General features: G+C 41.9%; 1 protein-coding gene across 7 annotated transcripts in view; it reads left to right on the top strand.

Moving 5' to 3' along the window:
• Window positions 1-17,961, top strand: part of ripor3 (RIPOR family member 3) — a 146,361-nt gene that overhangs the window by 60,856 nt on the left and 67,544 nt on the right. For all 7 annotated transcript variants that reach the window (XR_004415443.1, XM_033041533.1, XM_033041532.1 and 4 more), the window contains one exon: window positions 10,969-11,093. Coding sequence is in view for 6 of the 7 variants with exons in the window: in XM_033041533.1 (XP_032897424.1) it covers window positions 10,993-11,093 (101 nt within the window). In the remaining variant the exon portion in view is untranslated. The remainder of the gene's footprint in view (window positions 1-10,968; window positions 11,094-17,961) is intronic.

Raw genomic sequence — 17,961 nt, 5'->3', positions numbered from 1 at the left:
ACTGATTGTAGGGAGGTAAGAATGCTGGAAGGCAGGAGAGCCAGGACCAAGCGTGGCAGGTAATAGGTGGACACAGGCGAAGGTTGTTTTTTTGACAATTTGAGAACTGTATATTGCCACTTTAAACCAATGCATATTTTGGCAACTAACTTTGAGATGTGTATTTTCAGCCATAATTTAATACAGTGGTCTCCTGCAGAGACTGAATAAAATGAACATCTGTTTAAGATTGTCTTGTTTCTAGGCAATTATTGATCTGGTTATAATTAGTCCAAGCAGAGACAGATTTAGTTTTCAAGGAAATTATTGTCAGGTTACTTTCTAAACCAAAATAGTTTCAGAGTAGTATTCCATTAATATACTACCCCAGATTCACAGAAGTTCAATTTCACATAAGGTTGCAGCTGATCATGTAGCTACTAAAATACAGTTAATAGATGCCTTCATGTTCTGGTTTAGGTTTAGATTCAGGTTTATTATTGTCACGTATACCAAAGTAAGCATGCAGGTACAGCAGGCAGTGAAGAAAAATAATGGCATGTTGGCCTTCATTGTGAGAGGATTTGAATTTATGAGCAAGGAGGTCCTACTGCAGTTGTACAGGGCCCTGGTGAGACCGCACCTGGGGTATTGTGTGCAATTTTGGTCTCCTAATTTGAGGAAGGACATTATTGCTATTGAGGGAGTGCAGCATAAGTTCACCAGGGTAATGCCCGGGATGGTGGGACTGACATATGATGAAAGAAAGGGTCGACTGGGCATGTATTCACTGGAATTTAGAAGGATGAGAGGAGATTTTATAGAAACATATAAAATTCGTAAAGGATTGGACACGCTAGATGCAGAAAAAACGTTCCCTATAATGGGGGAGTCCAGAACTAGGGGTCACAGTTTAAGAATAAGGGGTAGGCCATATACGACTGAGATGAGGAAAAACTTCTTCACCCAGAGAGTTGTGAATCTGTGGAATTCTCTGCCACAGAAGGCAGTGGAGGCCAATTCGCTGGATGTTTTCAAGAGAGAACTAGATTTAGCTCTTAGGGCTAAAGGAATCAAGGGATATGGGGATAAAGCAGGAACGGGGTACTGATTTCGGATGATCAGCCATGATCATATTGAATGGCGGTGCTGGCTTGAAGGCCGAACGGCCTACACCTGCACCTATTTTTCTATGTTTTTACATGTTACAGTGAAAAACTTTGTTTTGCATGCTATCCAAAAAGATCAGATAATATTATACGTAAATACAATTAAGTCAAACTCAAATGCAGAGTGCAGGATACAGTTCTCAACATTGTAGGGCATTAGTTCCACACACAATGTCGAATGTCCGCATTGGGGTGGAAGTGAATCGGACGATACCTGAGCTTATGGAAGGACCGTTCAGAAGACTGATAACAGAGGGAAAGGAGCTGCACCTGAGTCTGTTGGTTGGACCGTCAAATTTCTATACCTTCTGCTAGATGGGAAGACGAAAGAGTGACTGGGTGGGATGTTTTTAATTATGTTGGTGGTTTTTCTGAGGCAGCTTGAAGTGTAGATAGAATCAATGGTGAGTAGTCTGGTCTGCGTGATAGACTGGGGTACGTTTTCAACTTTCTGCAATTTTTTGTGGTCTTGGGCAGAGCAGTTTCCAAACCAAACTGTGATGCAGCGCAACAGTATGCCGTCTGTGGGCATCTGCAAATGTTTGTGTCATTGGAGACATGCCAGATTTCCTCAGCCTCCTCATGAAGTAGAGGCATTGGAATGCTTTCTTGGCTGTTGGATCTGAAGACATAATGCAGGTTTTGGGTGTTATGGCAGTTGACATGTCACAGTTTAAGGATAAGGGGGAAATCTTTTAAGACCGAGATGAGTAAAAAAAAATTCACACAGAGAGTGGTGAATCTCTGCAATTCTCTGCCGCAGAAGGTAGTTGAGGCCAGTTCGTTGGCTATATTTAAGAGGGAGTTAGATGTGGCCCTTGTGGCTAAAGGGATCAGGGGGAATGGAGAGAAGGCAGGTACAGGATACTGAGTTGGATGATCAGCCATGATCATATTGAATGGCGGTGCAGGCTCGAAGGGCCGAATGGCCTACTCCTGCACTTATTTTCTATGTTTCTATGACATCACCAAGCTGAACACTGGGCAGCCAGAATATGAAGGTAAACTAAGCTATTTGTTTGAGATATTAAGAAAAGCTACCCAGTTTTCACATGATTCTTTGAGCCTCTAGATGACTAATTTCAGTGAAGTGTCAAACACTACTGTCATAGTCAAACGCTGACCCGACTGAGGGAAGATATACCCATCAGCTGTCACAAAAAAAATGTATTTCCATTTGGAAAATGTGTTAACTTCTATACTTGCTTTGTTGAAATTGCAAGTTCTTTAACTTGTTAAAAACTTGGAAATAGAAAATAAAAAAAGTTTGCCTTGATCTGGGCAAAAGCACAATGATGCTAGGTAGTTCTGTACTTGGTTGTCACACATTCCAGTGCCCACAAATACAGAACCTTTATTGTTGGACAGAACATGGATACGAGAGCTGAATTTTGGAGGTTAGAAGAGAGTTAAGATTTTTTGGAGGTTAGAAGAGAGATTGACTACCTTAGGCAACAAGGAAACATTTGAGTGAATGTAGCATTAAGGTGCTCTTCCAGTAGTGTTGAATTCAATATGCTTCAAAATGGGAAATCACTCCAGTAGTTGGAATTACACATCGCTCAAAGGAAGATGAGTATTGTTGGTGGAAGTCAACAATACTTTCACATTGTTGTATGGAACAATATCATTGTACATGTTGTTCACCCAGGTTACTCCCACAACACCTCCCAAACCCTTGACCTCCACCAGCAAGAAGAACTAGGACAGCAGTGCATGTGGACACCATCACCTACAGATTCACCTCCAAGATCTTCAGAAGAGGAAGATCTGGGCCGTGTGGTCTGGGCCGTGTGCCTTCAGACACACAGCTGTCTAAAGTGGCCAATTGAGCCACTCAGTTGTACATTTGAATATAAGTAAACTTCGGCACTGAATTTAGGCATGCTGAAATAATTCCCAGCCTTGTTAACTTTGTAAAGCTCTCATGTGGGCCTCTGGTCTAAATTGAGAGAGCAGACCCACAATCTATTCAACAAACCTATGACATTCATATGAGCACTGAATCATTGCTTGCAGATATTGTGTCAGATTTTTCCATCAATCTTGCGCACTAGCACAGTAGACACATTTTGTTAGTGGTTCAGTACTACACAGGCAAGATATTTTAGCCTGGTTATCCTCAACATTGAATCTAGACACTCTGAAGTTTCATAGTATCGTCAAACATGAAAAGAAAAGCTAATCCCTCAGCTGCTGAATCAGTACTTCTCCATTTTGAACAACACATGAGAGAAAGCATGGAATCGTATTCAGTTTCAAGTTGAAATTAGTTTATTATTATATATACGAGGGAGCTCATAGAGGAAACAGTGTGCATGATACATCAATAAATACAACACAAATTCAAAGCAGCAGAATGGTGCAAAGATTATAGTACAATCTGAAGTTGTGCAAAAAACCTCAAGTGAACCTTTCTGTTGACTGCAACGATTTTGTGCTTTGTCGTCAACGGTGCAAGGGTAGTGTCGGAGCTGCTTTGATTTAGTGATGATTGACAGGATACTTTCAACACTGGATCTAATGGCTTTCTCAAAACTGAAACAGATAGAAAATAAGGAGCAATGATCATAGGTATACCCGGACGTGTTCTAAAAACCTGTGCAGACAAACTGGCTGGGGTTTTTACAGACATTTTCAACCTCTCACTTCTGAGGTCTGAGGTTCCCACCTGCTTCAAAAGGGCATAAATTATACCAGTGCCCAAGAAGAGTAAGGTGACGTACCTCAATGACTATCGACCAGTGGCACTAACGCCTGTGGTGATGAAGTGCTTTCAGAGGTTGATCATGGTACAAATCAACTCCTACCTCAACAAAAACCTGGACCCACTGTAGTTCGCTTACCGCCACAACAGATCAACGGTGCATGCGATCTCGCTGGCTCTCCACTCAGCTCTGGACCACTTGGACAACAAAACCTCATATGTCAGGCTGTTATTCATTGATTACAGCTCGGCATTTAATACAATCATCTCCTCCAAGCTGGTTACCAAACTCGCAGAACTGGGTCTCTGCACATCCTTCTACAATTGGATCCTCGACTTCCTCATTCACAGACCACAGTCTGTTCGCCTTGGTGGAAATGTGTCAGCCTCGATAACAATCAGCACGGGAGCACCTCAAGACTGCGTGCTCAGCCCCCTGCTGTACTCACTCTATACTCATGCCTGCGTAGCTGATCATAGTGCGAACTCCATCATCAAGTTCACTGACCACATCACTGTTGTAGGATGTATCACTGATGGGGATGAGTCAGAGTATAGAAGAGAGATCGAGCGACTGTCCATATGGTGCCAGCACAATAACCTGGCCCTCAACACCAGCAAAACCAAGGAACTGATTGCAGACTTTGGAAGGAGTAGGATGGGGACCCACGGTCCCATTTATATCAGCGGGTCGATAGTTGAAAGGGTCAAGAGCTTCAAATTCCTGGGCGTGCACATCTCTGAAGATCTTTCCTGGTCCGAGAACACTGATGCAATTATTAAGAAAGCACATCGGCATCTCTACTTCCTGAGAAGATTACGGAGAATCGGTTTGTCAAGGAGGACTCTCTAACTTCTACAGGTGCACAGTAGAGAGCATGCTGACCGGTTGCATCGTGGCTTGGTTCGGGAACTTGAGCGCCCTGGAGCGGAAAAGACTACAAAAAGTAGTAAACACTGCCCAGTCCATCATCGGCTCTGACCTCCCTTCCATCGAGGGGATCTATCACAGTCACTGCCTCAAAAAGGCTGGCAGTATCATCAAGGACCCACACCATCCTGGCCACACACTCATCTCCCCGCTACCTTCAGGTAGAAGGTACAGGAGCCTGAAGACTGCAACGACCAGGTTCAGGAATAGCTACTTCCCCACAGCCATCAGGCTATTAAACTTGGCTCGGACAAAACTCTGAACATTAATAGCCCATTATCTGTTTATTTGCACTTTATTAGTTTATTTATTCATGTCTGTATATATTTATATTATGGCATTTGGACACACTGATCTGTTCTGTAGTCATGCCTACTATGTTCTGTTGTGCTGAAGCAAAGCAAGAATTTCATTGTCCTATCAGGGACACATGACAATAAACTCTCTTGAATCTTGAAGGCTGTTTTAAGACAAGCTTCACGTAAAGTGTCGCTATGATCCAGCACCATCTTAAAATCATCTGCATTGATCTACAACAATGGGTGCTGTAAATATTCATTAGCACAAATGTAGCACAACTACTGAGGAGCTGTCTCAGTCCTGAAGAATATAGCTGTCAATCTAGGTCTGCACCAGGCAGTGAACAAACTAACATCATGTTATACTAAGACCATGTCCTCACCATGCTAATGTTTGCAGGTGTATCTGTACATGACAGCATAGGTCGGAGGTATTTTAGTCCAGCTAGAAAGATTATTCAGGGTGAAGCAGAGATTGATAGCAGATTTATATATATATGTTTTCATTTAATATTTATATATATATATATATATATATATATATAATTCAATGGAAAAAAGATTATAGTTTAATAAACAATGGTTGTAAGAGTGCCAGATTGTTTATGCCGTTGAAGTGTCCAAACTATTTTGGATAGGAAAGCAGTTCTCCTGGAATGATGGAATGCAGGCTCTCCTCCACAAACCCCAGGACGTGACTTTTCGATCTCGGCCAATTCATCCGATGAGGCTGTATCTGAAGGACAGTTAATTACCCTCAAGATAGACAAATCTGAAATTATGGTCCCTTTTTTAATAATTTACATATTTTAACTGTATATATTTTTTACTTCAATGTCCCTATCAGACTAAAGCATGAAGTGCAAGACTTTTTTTGCTGATCTCAATGCTAACAACTAAATTTCTCTTTATACAAAAACATAAACACCAACCTACATTATCTGGCATCATTTTCACTCCAGCAATATAGCACTTTAAATCTGCTTGTGGTTACCTACTAAAACCATTTATTGTACATGTACATGTCTTATTATTTGATGTACATTATTTGATGATCAAAAGAAAATCAAGTGTAGAAAAAAGCTGAAGGATACATATGCACCCCGATTTACGATGTTTCAACTTACGATATTTTGACTTTACGATCAGCAAACGCTCGGCAACGGCAGTGATGAGCACGCCACTTCCGGTCACGTGATCGCAGTGTATTAAATGCGTTTTCGACTTGATATTTTCGATTTACGATGGGTTTATCAGAACGTAACCCCATCGTAGGTCAAGGAGCAGCTGTACTTTGAAAAGGGGTCACATTAATGCAGCAGTTACTACAGCTGACTCAGAGCTCTACGGACCTGGTTCAGTTTCTGACCTTGGGTGCTGTTCATGTAAGAGCTTGCACATTGAGGTAATGTGAGCTTCTGTTGGGAGCTCCAATAAGGCTATTGTAACTATTGTATTTGACTAGAGCCGATTTCTTCCTCTCCGCTGTTATCAAATTACTAAACGGTCTACCCATAAGGGTAAGGAGTAAGGGGAAGAGGAGTTCCAATCTCCTAACCTGCTTCATTACGAAACATCGCACTTTTTTCACTTTCTCTGTAACTGTAATGCTATATCGCTGTAACATTATATTCTGCACTCTGGTATTTTTCTCTATTGTACTTGTGTATGGCTTGATTGTATTCGTGTATAGTGTAATTTAACTGGATAGCTTGTTGACTGGATAGCAAAGCTTTTCACCATATCTCGATACAGGTGATAATAATAAACCAATACCAATACTGGCTTGCATCTGGTTGCGCAGAATCACTTCTTTCTACCAGAAGAACCATCAGTCCCTGACATTTGTTTTGATAAATAATCAATAAAGAATCATGAAGCCTCATGCAGGAAAACAGCCATATTGGTGGCGGTGCGACTCACTGTTGCAGCGGCCCCTACAGCTTGTCTGTCTTTTTTTATTTTGTGTCTAGTTAAATGTAGTTAAATGTATTTTTTAATAGTGTTTTTAACTGTGTATATGTGGGGGGCGGGGGGGGGAAGGGGGAAACTTTTTTAATTCTCTTCCCTGTACGTGAGACCCGACCTTTTTCCTGTCGGGTCTCCGTTGTTGTTGGGGCCTAGCACCGTGGAGCGGCCTCCAGCCTGAACGACCTGGAGGCTCCAGTCACGGAGCCTGCGCAGCTGCGGACTTACCATCGTGGGGCTGGCCGGCATCGGAGCGTGGGGAGCGGTGGTGGCTCGCTGCTGCGGCCCGACCACGAAGCTCGGAGGCTCCAGAAACGCAACTTCTGTGGACTGTCGGGGTATCGGGAGCTCGCGGGTCCGGGTGGAGAGACCGCTTTCCGGAGCTCCCGCAACGCAACTTCCCTAGCCCGTGTCGCGGGGTTGGAACGACCCGGAGCGGGGCCGTACATCGCCCGGCGCGGCTTCATGGCCGTGGGACATTTTTCCAGCGCCCGCCAGGGGCTCCAACTTTGTGACATTTAGACCGGGAGCGGGGCCGTACATCGCCCCGCGCGGCCTAAAAATGGCCGTGGGACTTATCATCGCCCGCCTGGGGCTTCGTCATCGGGAGAGAAATGGAAAACAGAGGAGAGAAAAGACTTTGCCTTCCATCACAGTGGGTTCACTGTGATGGATGTTTCTGTAATTTGAATTGTGTGTATGTCTGTAGGAAATTGTCTTTGTTTGTATGGCTGTGGAAACGGAGTTTCGTTTGAGCCTCACTGAGGTTCAAATGACATGTAATAAATATTGATATGTTGGCTTCTTGTGTATGTACTTGAGACAGTATTCTTCATCCTGCTTCAGAATCAAAATCATTCTATTCCTTTCAATCATGGTGGTTCTGTCTGAAGGGGGGTCTCGACCCAAAACGTCCCCCATTCCTTCTATCCAGTGATGCTGCCTGTTCCACTGAGTTACTCCAGCATTTTGTGTCTATCTATGGTGGCTCTGAAGTTTTGTATTGATAAGTATTTCTTCTGCCTTTGAGCATTTGGCTAGGATTGATAAAAGAAGAAAAAAGGTTTGGGCTAGATCCTTAAAACAGCAGCAAAAATATTGGCTAGATTATAAAAAATAAAATGATGGATAGACAGAAAAATATATCTACATACTGATTTGCAAAATGTGGTTCCTTTTTGTAAATGTGGCATTTTCGCCAGTGAGATGTGGCACTTATGTTTTGTGGGAAATGCAAAGATTTCAGCATATTTTAAACAGCATTAACATATTGAACTTGTGCCAAATATAAATCTTTCAGCTGTAAAGATGGATGTCATCTGTTTTGTAATGGATGTTATGTTTCTGGCTGTGGTTGTTTTTGATCAAATCTATTGTGAAGAAGTTTTAAAGATGGACTCTGCTCAGCAGTGGAATGAAAACATAATGGATCATTTTAAGGAGATGAATGCTTGGAAATTCATCTGTGCCTGTGCTGATATATTAATTGGTCGCTGCATGGTCCTGCAATTACTTTTTTGTTTGTGAGCTGGAGGATTGATATTTAGCTCAAGCCAAAGTATCAGATTCTACTAAATCAGGGTCACATGAGGAAAGGCCTTTTCTAAGTGTGCTGTGCCAGTCCAATCCATCTAATAGGCACTCAATCAGACTACTCTTAACCTCGGTATAAGTTGTCATTAATGATGTTAATGATGGGCACTTACACACTTTGTATGTCGAGTGTGGATTTCACCGGGACCAGTCGGCTCCACATCTCATCACTGACTTAGTCAACACATGGATTAAAGACCTAAACTCCAGAGGTGAGGTCAGCACGACAATACTTGACATATGTGTCAATGAGGAGCCTTTGTAACGTTAAAGTCGACAAGCGTCTGAAGACAAACACTCCAGTGGTTAGAGGTATACCTTGAAAAATGTAAGACAGTTGTGGTTGCTGGAGGTCAGAAAGTAGGGAAGTTTGTCAATAGCTGTACACTGTTCAATTCCATACTCAACTCTTCAGCATGTGAAGCTGCCCAAGCCTGCAAGAAATGTCTCATGTGACATTTAGGTATGGGCCAAAAATGGCAAATAACATTCATATCATAAATGTACAAGCTAATGACCATCTTCAACAAGAATATCCGACCATAAATTATTGGACATTCAATGGCATTAACTTGCCGAGCTCCACCATTAATATCCTGGAGAATCTACATTGTCAGAAACTCAGCTGGACCAGTTAATACATATCATAGCTAGGTCAGAGGCTATGAGTCTTAAGGGCCTGTCCCACTTACGTGACCTTTACAGGCGACTGCCAGCACCCGTGACATGTTGAAAATTCAGCGGCGACCAGAAAGACGGTACGACTCTTTGGAGACCTCTCACGACCACAGGAGATCTCATGACTATACAGGCGACCCCTGGCGACATGTCGCGAGTGACCTCTCATGACCATAGGAGACCTCTCACGACAATACAGGCTGTATGGTCGTGAGAGATTTCCTATGGTCGTGAGAGGTCACTCGCGACATGTCGCCAGGGGTTGCCGCTGAATTTTTAACATGTTGAAAATTCCGGCGACCTATCACAGGTGCCGGCAGTCGTCTGTAAAGGTTGCATAAGTGGGACAGGCCCTTTATGAAGAGTGACTCGCTTCTTGAGATCCCAAGTACTTTCTGCCATCTACATAGCTCAAGTCAGGAGCATTGTTAAATCCACCCTAGATGCTTGGCACTAACCATCCACTGAAACATTTATTTCCTTCATAATTGGCATTTAGTTGCTGAAGTGTGTACCATCTACAAAGTGCACTGTAATTACTTGCCCAGGCTACTCTGATTGCACCTCTAAAACCCATAAGAAGAATAAGAGTTTTGAGCGCATTTGAACGTTATGCACAAACAACAAAATCATCACATTCTCAAAAATTAAACAAATATGTGTTAATTGACACTGTCTTCACAGCATGACTGAGGGTGAACTCAGCCCAGTCCAGCACAGGCATGGTCCTCCCCTCCATCGAATACATCTATTTGTGGAGCTGCTTCAGGAAAAGCAGCAGCTATATTCAAGGATCCCCACCATCCAGGCCATGGCCACTTCTTAGCACTACCATCGGGCAGGAGGTACAGAAGTCTGAAGTCTCACATTATATTGCATTACAGGAACAGCTACTTCCCTTCAACTATCAGGTTCTTGAACCAACCAACATAACCCTAATTCTACCTCGGCATTTGTGCACGATGGTCCATCTCTCAAACTACCGTGGATTTGTTTATTTTCCAAATTATATTTTTACACTTATGTCTTATTTATTTTTGCACTGCCTTCTCTCTTTTAGAAATGTTAATTATAATTTATATTTAATTTATGTATAATTTGTTTTTGCGTGCTTGTCTGAGTCTATGTACCTGTGTCTCACCGTACTTGTGCATTTGACAATACACTAAACTCAGTTTCTTAATTTCACTTTTAGATGGAGTGCGTCTGTGACTATTGGTGTTTCAGGAAGGAGAAATATACTCCAGAAATAAAACTAGCCTGTCCTGAAATTACAGTTTATCAAGACATGGTTACCTTATGAAATTTTAAAATATGTCCACTTTAAGAAGCCTTATTATATAGAAATCAATGTTCAATTGGTAATAATATTGCATGTGATAGTTTTAGTTTCTAGGGGCATCACATGTGCTTGAATCTCTTCAGTGATTCTTCAGATGTCACTGTTAAAATTCAATATTATGAGATGCTAAGATGTGCTTTTCCAACTTAGGATGAAGCAGAAATATCTTAACATAAAAAATTAATAACTTTGCTTATGTAACTTTCTTTAAACCTTCACCCGTTCAAATATTTGTTTCCATGGTCCAGGGAATATATATTTTTTCTACTCTCATATTTGATGTATTTTTAATCTATTTTTAGGAACCATATTCGTCCCCAGGGACAATGTCTGTGAAACTGCACTTTGCCTCTCCTGCTGATTCTAGTGGGCTCAACCGTAGCCGTTCGTTCACTGGCTTTAGTTCCGTGCCAAGCAGACGATCACAGTGAGTATAATTGACTATCACAGCTGGCAAGCATATTGAGCTTGAAACTGTATTGCTATGAAGTGGCACTGTAGAGGGCTATCAAACCAATCTGAAGAAGGGTCTTGACCCAAAACATCACCCATTCCTTCTCTCCAGAGATGCTGCCTGGTCCGCTGAGTTACTCCAGCAATTTGTGTCTCTCTTTCGGTGTAAACCAGCATTTGCAGTGCCTTCCTACCAATTTTATATAAGGTCCTTCATGAGGTTTAATGTAAATGAGACTTAGGTATTTTGCAACTTAAAGGCCCATTGTCCATTATCTTCCACCATTCTAGAGAATGAGGACGTGGAAGAAGATAGCTGGGTGAAAAAAGTTTTAGAAGAGATTTTGTGGGTATATGATTGCACAGGGACTTTTAATTAGTGGTGAATGGCAAATAAAATGATCAGGGAATCAATCAGGTTTGGATGGATGGTGGCTGACACAAATTATAGTGGGGTCAAAGCAAGATTGTGACAATAACAACTAGATTCAGTTGGAAAATGACTGGTAGGAATTGAGAACATCAGCATGAAAGAAATGAAACTGAAGCAGGTCTATTGGTTAAAGCCATCTTCGGCATGTGAGCCATTCTCAGGCCCCATACAAGTTGACAAATGTTTAAAAAAAACATTACATCCATTTAATTTGATTGAACGTCCTTGGTGAACTCCATGCTGTTTAGGCCAGAAACAAAATTCCAGGAGTTATCACCATTTGGGTTTGGCTTAAAACTTTCATAATAATGCAGTAATCCTGGCAGTCGTTGAAAAGACAAGTACTGCAGATGCTGGAAAACTGAAATAAAACAGAAAATGAAGTGATGCCAGGTTTGAATCAAATATATTGTTGAGGCCACAAAATCCTGTGAAAAGCTTTGATCTGCTCTTTATGAATCAATAATTGAAACTAGTCCACCAGGATATCATACCAAGAGTATATTGCCCACAAATTTTCACAAGTTACAAAGAGATTTCTTATTTTAGGATTGTATTCCTGGAATATGGAAGATTAAGAGATAATTAAATGTTTTTAAGAGTGAGATTTATAAATAAAATGTAAATCATCTTTGAATGTTTCACAAACAGTCAAAGCTTCTTGAACGTTTTGACAATCATCTAAGTCAGAGGCAGGCTCTAGCCGGCTGTGAGAATTATTTTATTCTGTGCATGGCTTGTTCTCTGTCGACCACGTGATGGGATTTATGTCTGTACTTTGCTTTGCCAATGAAGATCAGATGGCTTCTGAGTGGAAGTTTTCACTGGGGATTTGAATAAAATAAATGCAGGCTTAGCAAGTATGTGAGAAGCTCGCATGAGCCGCTTGCCAGTGCCAGGAAATTCTGGACTTACATTTGTGTTTAAAACAGTGAAGGTCCTTCTTAAAGTAAAAAATAGTTTGTTGTTGCTTACACTGTGAAATGGAATCCAAACCAAGAGAACACAATAGATCACAGAACAATACATTTATGGGCTCCCTTCTAGATGCAGCATTAGATACCATATTTCCTGGTGTCCAACATGCGATTTTCTTACTCTAGAATAAGGCCCGAAAAATTTACCTGCGTCTTGGAGGCCGAAGATTAGGCAAGCAATGCCACTCTCGTAGCGACTGCTCCGCGAAACCTGCCATGCCTTTGACCCTGGAACTGTGTGAAGTGGGAAGCGGTTGTAAAAGGACAGCGCTGCTGGGGGGGGGGGGGGGACAGTTCCTTTCCACAGTTTGTGGGAGTCTGGTCCGGGTCAGCACAGCCTGGGCAGCACAAAGTAGTAAACTTGGCTGGGCCGCCAGGGGTAAAGTTGCGGGCAGGGGAGGAGCATTGAGAAGGAGGGGGTCGGAGATCATGCCAGCAACTCATTCACTCACTCACCGTTTGCGCGGCGCGGAGCCACCTCATTGTTACCGCGGAGGGAAGTAACGGGTGGTTGCGCGCGGCCGCCGGGACCGGACAGTGGAACCAGCCGCCACCTCACATAAAGTGCAAGTGAAATGAATTTTCCAGCAGCGGTACAATGAAAAAAGAACACACAAAAACACAATAAAAATTTAACACAAACATCCACCACAGCATTCATCACTGTGGTGGAAGGCACAAAATTTGGCCAGTCCTCCTCCATTTTTCCCCGTGGTCGGGACCTCAACCCTCCGCAGCCGCTGCTGCTGGCGCCCAGATGTTCAGACAAGGTAAAGTCCAGATAAAGTCCAGGTAAGTCCTGAATCGGTGCTTCCCCATCGGAGCTTCTTCTCCTCCCGGGTCCCCAATGAGGGATCCCAGGCTGCGGACGCCGCGCCAGCTGGAGCTCTGCAGACCGCGGCTTCAGGCTGCGGCGGGCCAGCGAACAGAGCGCTCCCCTCCGGCGACTCCCGGCGAGGCTCGCCCGCTCTGCTACGAGAGTCCACGCTGCGCCCGCTGCTGAAGCCTCGGGCACGTCTCTGGAAAAGGCCGCACCGATCCTTGATGTTAGGCCACGGGGGAAGCGACATGGAAAAAGTCGCCAATCCGTGGAGGAGGCGACCGAAACAGTTTCCCCCTTACCCCCCACAACACCCCCCACACCAGCCACACAGAGAGACACCAAAAACATACATTAGGACACACTAAAAAAATGTAGAAAGTTGAAAAAACTAACACGCTGCTGGCAGGGCTGCCGGCTTGCAGCACCCCCACCGACCTATGGGTTACATTTCAGGTCGAGTCTGAGGAAGGGTCTCGACCCATAACGTCAGAGTATGAAGAAGGGTCTCGACCCGAAACCTCACCAATTCCATCTCTCCAGAGATGCTACCTGACCCGCTGAGTTTGTGTAAACCAGGAACTTCAGTTCTTTCCTACACAAAATCCTGAGAACGTCCATGAAATTGTTTAATTTTTGGCAGTCTGATTGGCCTCTGAGTACATATAATTTTCACGCCACGCCACCTATGGTGGCATAACAACAGAAGAAGCGAAAGATAGAAATAAACTTGTTTTCATTCTGTAAACGGTATTATTTTTCTATCCCCATTATTTGAATTCTCCTACTGCAAGATGTGTTTTCCCATAGATGAAAAAAAATCACATTTTATTTTCCATGACTTTCAATTTGCCACTGAATATGATAGAAATGTAATTACATGCTATTTCAAATACAAACAATACTTTGTTGTAATTATATAATAGCAGAATTATAAAGACATGGCAGGCCATGCTATTTTGGACCATTTAGACAGCTCCTAGTTTGCATGCTGTCAGTCACATTACAGGAAACAAGCTCAGAGCATTTCATAAACACATGCTTCTGATATTAAACTAAATTGAACCAAGTGTTGGAATTGCAGGAAACAATATCGATGTTTAATTGCAGCTGATGTGACCTGCTACTGTTTAATCTTGGACAATTCAAAATAACTTTGTAGAATGGCTGACTGAGAGACAGTAACAAACCTTGTTTTCATACCCTTACATATTTCTGCTGGGGAGGAATTTGCCCTCTTTTATTGAAATAATCAACAATTAGTTCTAGTTGTGCTCTAAACTATAACAGAACTATTCTGGGCAGGAGACAGAGTATAGATTTTTTTATGACTTCAATATTAAAATACCTGCAAGTTGTGTTACTTAGTAAAATATTAGTTTGTGTAATGATTACATTGAATATTAAAAAATGTTTTTATCAGAAGGCTGTTCTGAAGGATAATTCTCTGGAACAAAAAGATAAACATACTTATTTACTCCGTTCTTCTCTTCTTGAAGTGTAACATTTGTGGTTATACACTGTAGGAGCTATTGCAATGTTATCTGCGTTAACTTGCTCCCAATCTAGCAACATCTCAAATTCCATATTGCCATTAGCAAACAACAGGGTATCACTACTCTCTACCTATCTCCAAGGAAATACTGCAATGTTATATGCATTAACTTGACGGTCAATTTTAATTCCCAATCTAGCAACATCTTAAATTCACGATTGTCATCGGCAAACAACAGGGAGTTCCAAGATTTCCTGCATATCTCTGAGGAAATATCAATCTTTTTTGCAGATTAATCAGGAATGGCAGCCTACAAGTGGAAGTGTTTAATCAAAGTGACAAACATTTATGATGCTTCACAAGTTTCCTTTTAACATATGTAAAGGAGGGTATTTGGCCCATCACACCTATGCTAGCGCACAAAGCAGTGCTGTCAATTCTATTTCCTCACTTATTTCATTGCAAACTCTCCTTTCACATTAACACCCTTTTGGTTTGTTCATCTCAGCCATCAACACCAGGGGTGATTTACACTAGCTAATTAACCTAATAATCAACATATCTTTGGGATGTGGGAGGAAACAGGAGCCTCCAGAGGAAACTGAGCCATTCACAGCAAAGATCCTATAGCTAAGATCTTTGGTACAAACTGAACGCAGACAAGACTGGAGATCAGAATCAAATCCAGGTCACTGGAACTGTGAGACAGCTGCACTATGTACAGCACCACTGAGTCACTCTAGTATCACGAGCAGAGAAGTTCAAAAACAAGATGCCTGCATATTGTGAGCTGTGGAATAGCTTACAGCACAAAATTATTGCAAAACAAGAAAAGCACTTTTGTGCACCCAAGATGCATAACTGGAAGCTGCCAATTGGCATGCCGTACATGTTTGGTTTGGCTTCTGGGAATTCGGAAAATTCTCAGATTAGTTTATTGTCATATGCACCAGGGTGCAATGAATTTCCTTGTTCACATGAAGCTTACAGAGTAAACAGCACACATATCATAAAACCATGCTGAAAACAATGAAGAGTACAGATACAGCAGAAGAATATTAAAGTACAATAATGGAATAACCAAATGAGGTGGAGTTAAGAGTGAGAGTACATGGCATCATCTCTGGGGGTGTGGAGTGAAAGAGGTGATTGGTTCAGGAGTCAGATAGCAATGGGAAGAAGATGTTCTTAAATATGGACATCCAACCTTTCAAGTTCCCACATCTTCTCCCAGAAGGTAAAATAGAGAAAAGGGAATTGCCACAGTGGCAGGCAACCTTGATGATATTTCCAGCCTTCCTGTTGCAATGCACCATGAAGATAGTCTGGATGGAAGAAAGTGATGTGCCTGTGATGGATTGAGCTGTGTTCACCACTCACAGGCTGTCAAGAACAGAGCAGTTGGCATACAATGCCGAGATGCATCCTTTCATCTGTGGAAGATCGAGAATCTCAGTGAACATGCACAACCTTCTCAGACATTTAAGAAAGTAAATATGCTAATGTGCTTTCTTGATCACCGCATTCGATTAGCGGTTATATGAATGCTTAGGAATTTTAAGCCATTGTCCATCCCGACAGCAACTCAGTTGGTGAGGACAGAGTTAATTCCCTTGCTTCCTTAGGTCTACAAGTAACTCTTGACATTAAGGACGAGGCTTGACACCCATGATGTAAAGTTCTCGATCTCTTTCCTGTAGATCACTTCATTTTTGTTGTTGATCCAGCTGACAACAGTGATATCATCATTAAACTTAAAGATCATGTTGTGACTATATTTGACCCAAAGTCAAAGATGTACAAGGAGTGGAAATGGGGACTGGGCACTCAAACCTGAGGGGCAACATTGCTGGTTAAGGTGGAAGAAATTTTATTTTATGACCAATTATAACTAACTGAAGTCTGCCAGTTAAGAAGACCAGAATCCAGTTTCAGAAGAGGCTCCAAAGTCAAGGTTCAGATCTTTTGCTGAGCTTATTTAGTAGGCTGAGCTGTAGTCAATGAATAGCATCTTGACATAGGTGTTCACATTGTATGAACGGACCTCAAATAGAACAAAACAGATCTTAATCTGATGATGAAGACCTGCTCAAGTCAAAATTAAAGGCTCGTTTAGCTGACCACCTAAAGTCAGCAATGAAATCTGTACAAATGAATTTAATGTGACATGTTCAAAGTAAGACCATCTTCTTTCTTTGGACATGCACAATTACATCTGTGGTTTTCCTCGGTAGCCACTTCTGCCGCTCCAATGCCTTATTGATTGTCTGAAATCAGTGGGCATCTGCTCCATTCCCACCTGCCACCTGATTCAGGCAATCCATTTCATTCTTTCTACTTGAGGTTGTAATTGCAGTGAAGAACTGGTGCTTTAAAACACTCCAATTAGCTAAGTTCATACTTCTCAAGCAACTCTTAAAATAAAATGTGGTAATTATGCATAACCGTGTTAAAGGACAGTGAATTGTGCCACTGGTGAATGAATCTATGCACATTGTGCTCTTAAGGAAGCAGCTACTCATGGTTCTCAAAGCAACCAGCCAAGGTTTGTTCCACAGAGCCTTGTTACTGTACGTATCCACATGTAATTCATTTGGACTCCTTGGTCTTTATATTCAGTAAGTGGAGATGTGTGGGAAATTGCAACTGTGTGATCAGATGGCAAAGCTTTTATTATTTTTTTCAACTTTCTTCTCCATAATGCAATGTAGTCAATATATCTCCAGTAAATTTAAATAATTTTGGGTGAGAGATTGCTACAATTCCTGTGGGACGCTGCCAGATAAATAGTTAGAACACTGGAGTGATAAATGTACGAGCCAAAGGACAATCCAGTTTATAAAACTTTCATTTCTGCAAAACAAGTTTGTTTACTTATACTTGTTTTTATAAATTCCTGAATTCCTCTAATGTTTATTATCATATCATATTCTGCACAGATGCACAGATTTTATTTTCAAACAGGAACATATCACCCGAGCATGAGATTTATGAAGCTTTTTTTCTCAGGTTTATTAAGAAATTATAAAATTGTTGGGGAATTTTTGGATGTGATGCAGAGACTCCTGACCTTAAAGAAATGATTCACGAGTTTGAAATGTATCCATTTGGGTTCTA

This window comes from Amblyraja radiata, chromosome 23 (assembly GCF_010909765.2).
Source record: "Amblyraja radiata isolate CabotCenter1 chromosome 23, sAmbRad1.1.pri, whole genome shotgun sequence".
In the NCBI taxonomy this organism is placed as follows: Eukaryota; Metazoa; Chordata; class Chondrichthyes; order Rajiformes; family Rajidae; genus Amblyraja; species Amblyraja radiata.
The sequence above is the reverse complement of the archived record's forward strand: the minus strand, read 5'-3'. Positions and strand labels throughout refer to the sequence as shown.